Below are 924 nucleotides of genomic sequence, written 5' to 3'. Positions count from 1 at the left end.
GGCAAGCTGCCGCCCGGCACGGCCTCGCTGGCCGCCTGCGCCCTGCTGGGCAAGGGCTTCATCACCAAGCAGACCACCAAGCACGTCCACCACCACTACATCCACCACCACACCGTGCCCAAGACCAAGGAGCAGATCGAGGCCGAGGCGGCGCAGCGGGTGCAGTGCTGCTGCCCGGCGGGCGGCGACTACTACTGCTACCCCAAGTGCAAGGGCCACCCCAAAAACACCGACCCCCCTCTCTCCCCGCTGGAGCCCTTCGGGTAAGTCACCAGCATCCCCAGGGCACCCACCCCAGCCATCACCCATCGTCCTGCTGCGGTGGGGCTGATGGGGATGGGGCTGCCCGTGGGCTCGTGTCCCTTTTTGCCACCAGCAGGACGGGGACGCTGCTGAAGAGGCCGGGCCGAGGAGGAGGGGACAGCGTGGCCCCAGGGGACGGGGGGCTGCCCAGCCCTGCTGGGGTGCAGCTCCCAGGGGGCGAAGCGGATCGGGCGCAGAACGTCTGGCAGTGGATGCTGGAGAGCGAGAGACAAAATAAGCACAAGACCCATAGGTAAATACGCGGCTGTCTGCAGCAATATCGCTCCCGGTAAATATTTATATATTACATGGGCTGTCTATTTTTACAATCGCTAAAAACAAATGAGACTCTTTGCTCCTCCGGTTTAATATAAAAGCTGTTCCGCAGAACCAGAAAAACCACAAAAATGTCATGTTTTTGGCAATAAACCTCCTTTCATGTTATGACAGACTTTTGAGAGGGAGCGAGCAGAATAGGAGCTGCTATTAAAGTCATATTTTCCAGCTTTTCTAACCCAACTTCTTCCTTTCCCCAAGCACACAAAGCACAAAGAAGGCCTACAGCTCCGACTGCGCCAAGGGGGCCCCCGGCCGCCACCACCCCTGCGGGACGGGCAGCCA

At 59.4% G+C, this 924-nt stretch overlaps 1 protein-coding gene across 1 annotated transcript in view; it reads left to right on the top strand.

Moving 5' to 3' along the window:
* Nucleotides 1–924, top strand: part of AXIN2 (axin 2) — a 24,089-nt gene that overhangs the window by 14,605 nt on the left and 8,560 nt on the right. The window contains exons 5-7 of the mRNA XM_031063349.1: nt 7–263; nt 377–556; nt 841–903. Coding sequence (XP_030919209.1) covers nt 7–263; nt 377–556; nt 841–903 — 500 coding nt within the window. The remainder of the gene's footprint in view (nt 1–6; nt 264–376; nt 557–840; nt 904–924) is intronic.

Source organism: Geospiza fortis, unplaced genomic scaffold, assembly GCF_000277835.1.
Source record: "Geospiza fortis unplaced genomic scaffold, GeoFor_1.0 scaffold153, whole genome shotgun sequence".
Taxonomy (NCBI): domain Eukaryota; kingdom Metazoa; phylum Chordata; class Aves; order Passeriformes; family Thraupidae; genus Geospiza; species Geospiza fortis.
This window is presented reverse-complemented; position numbering and strand designations above follow the sequence as displayed.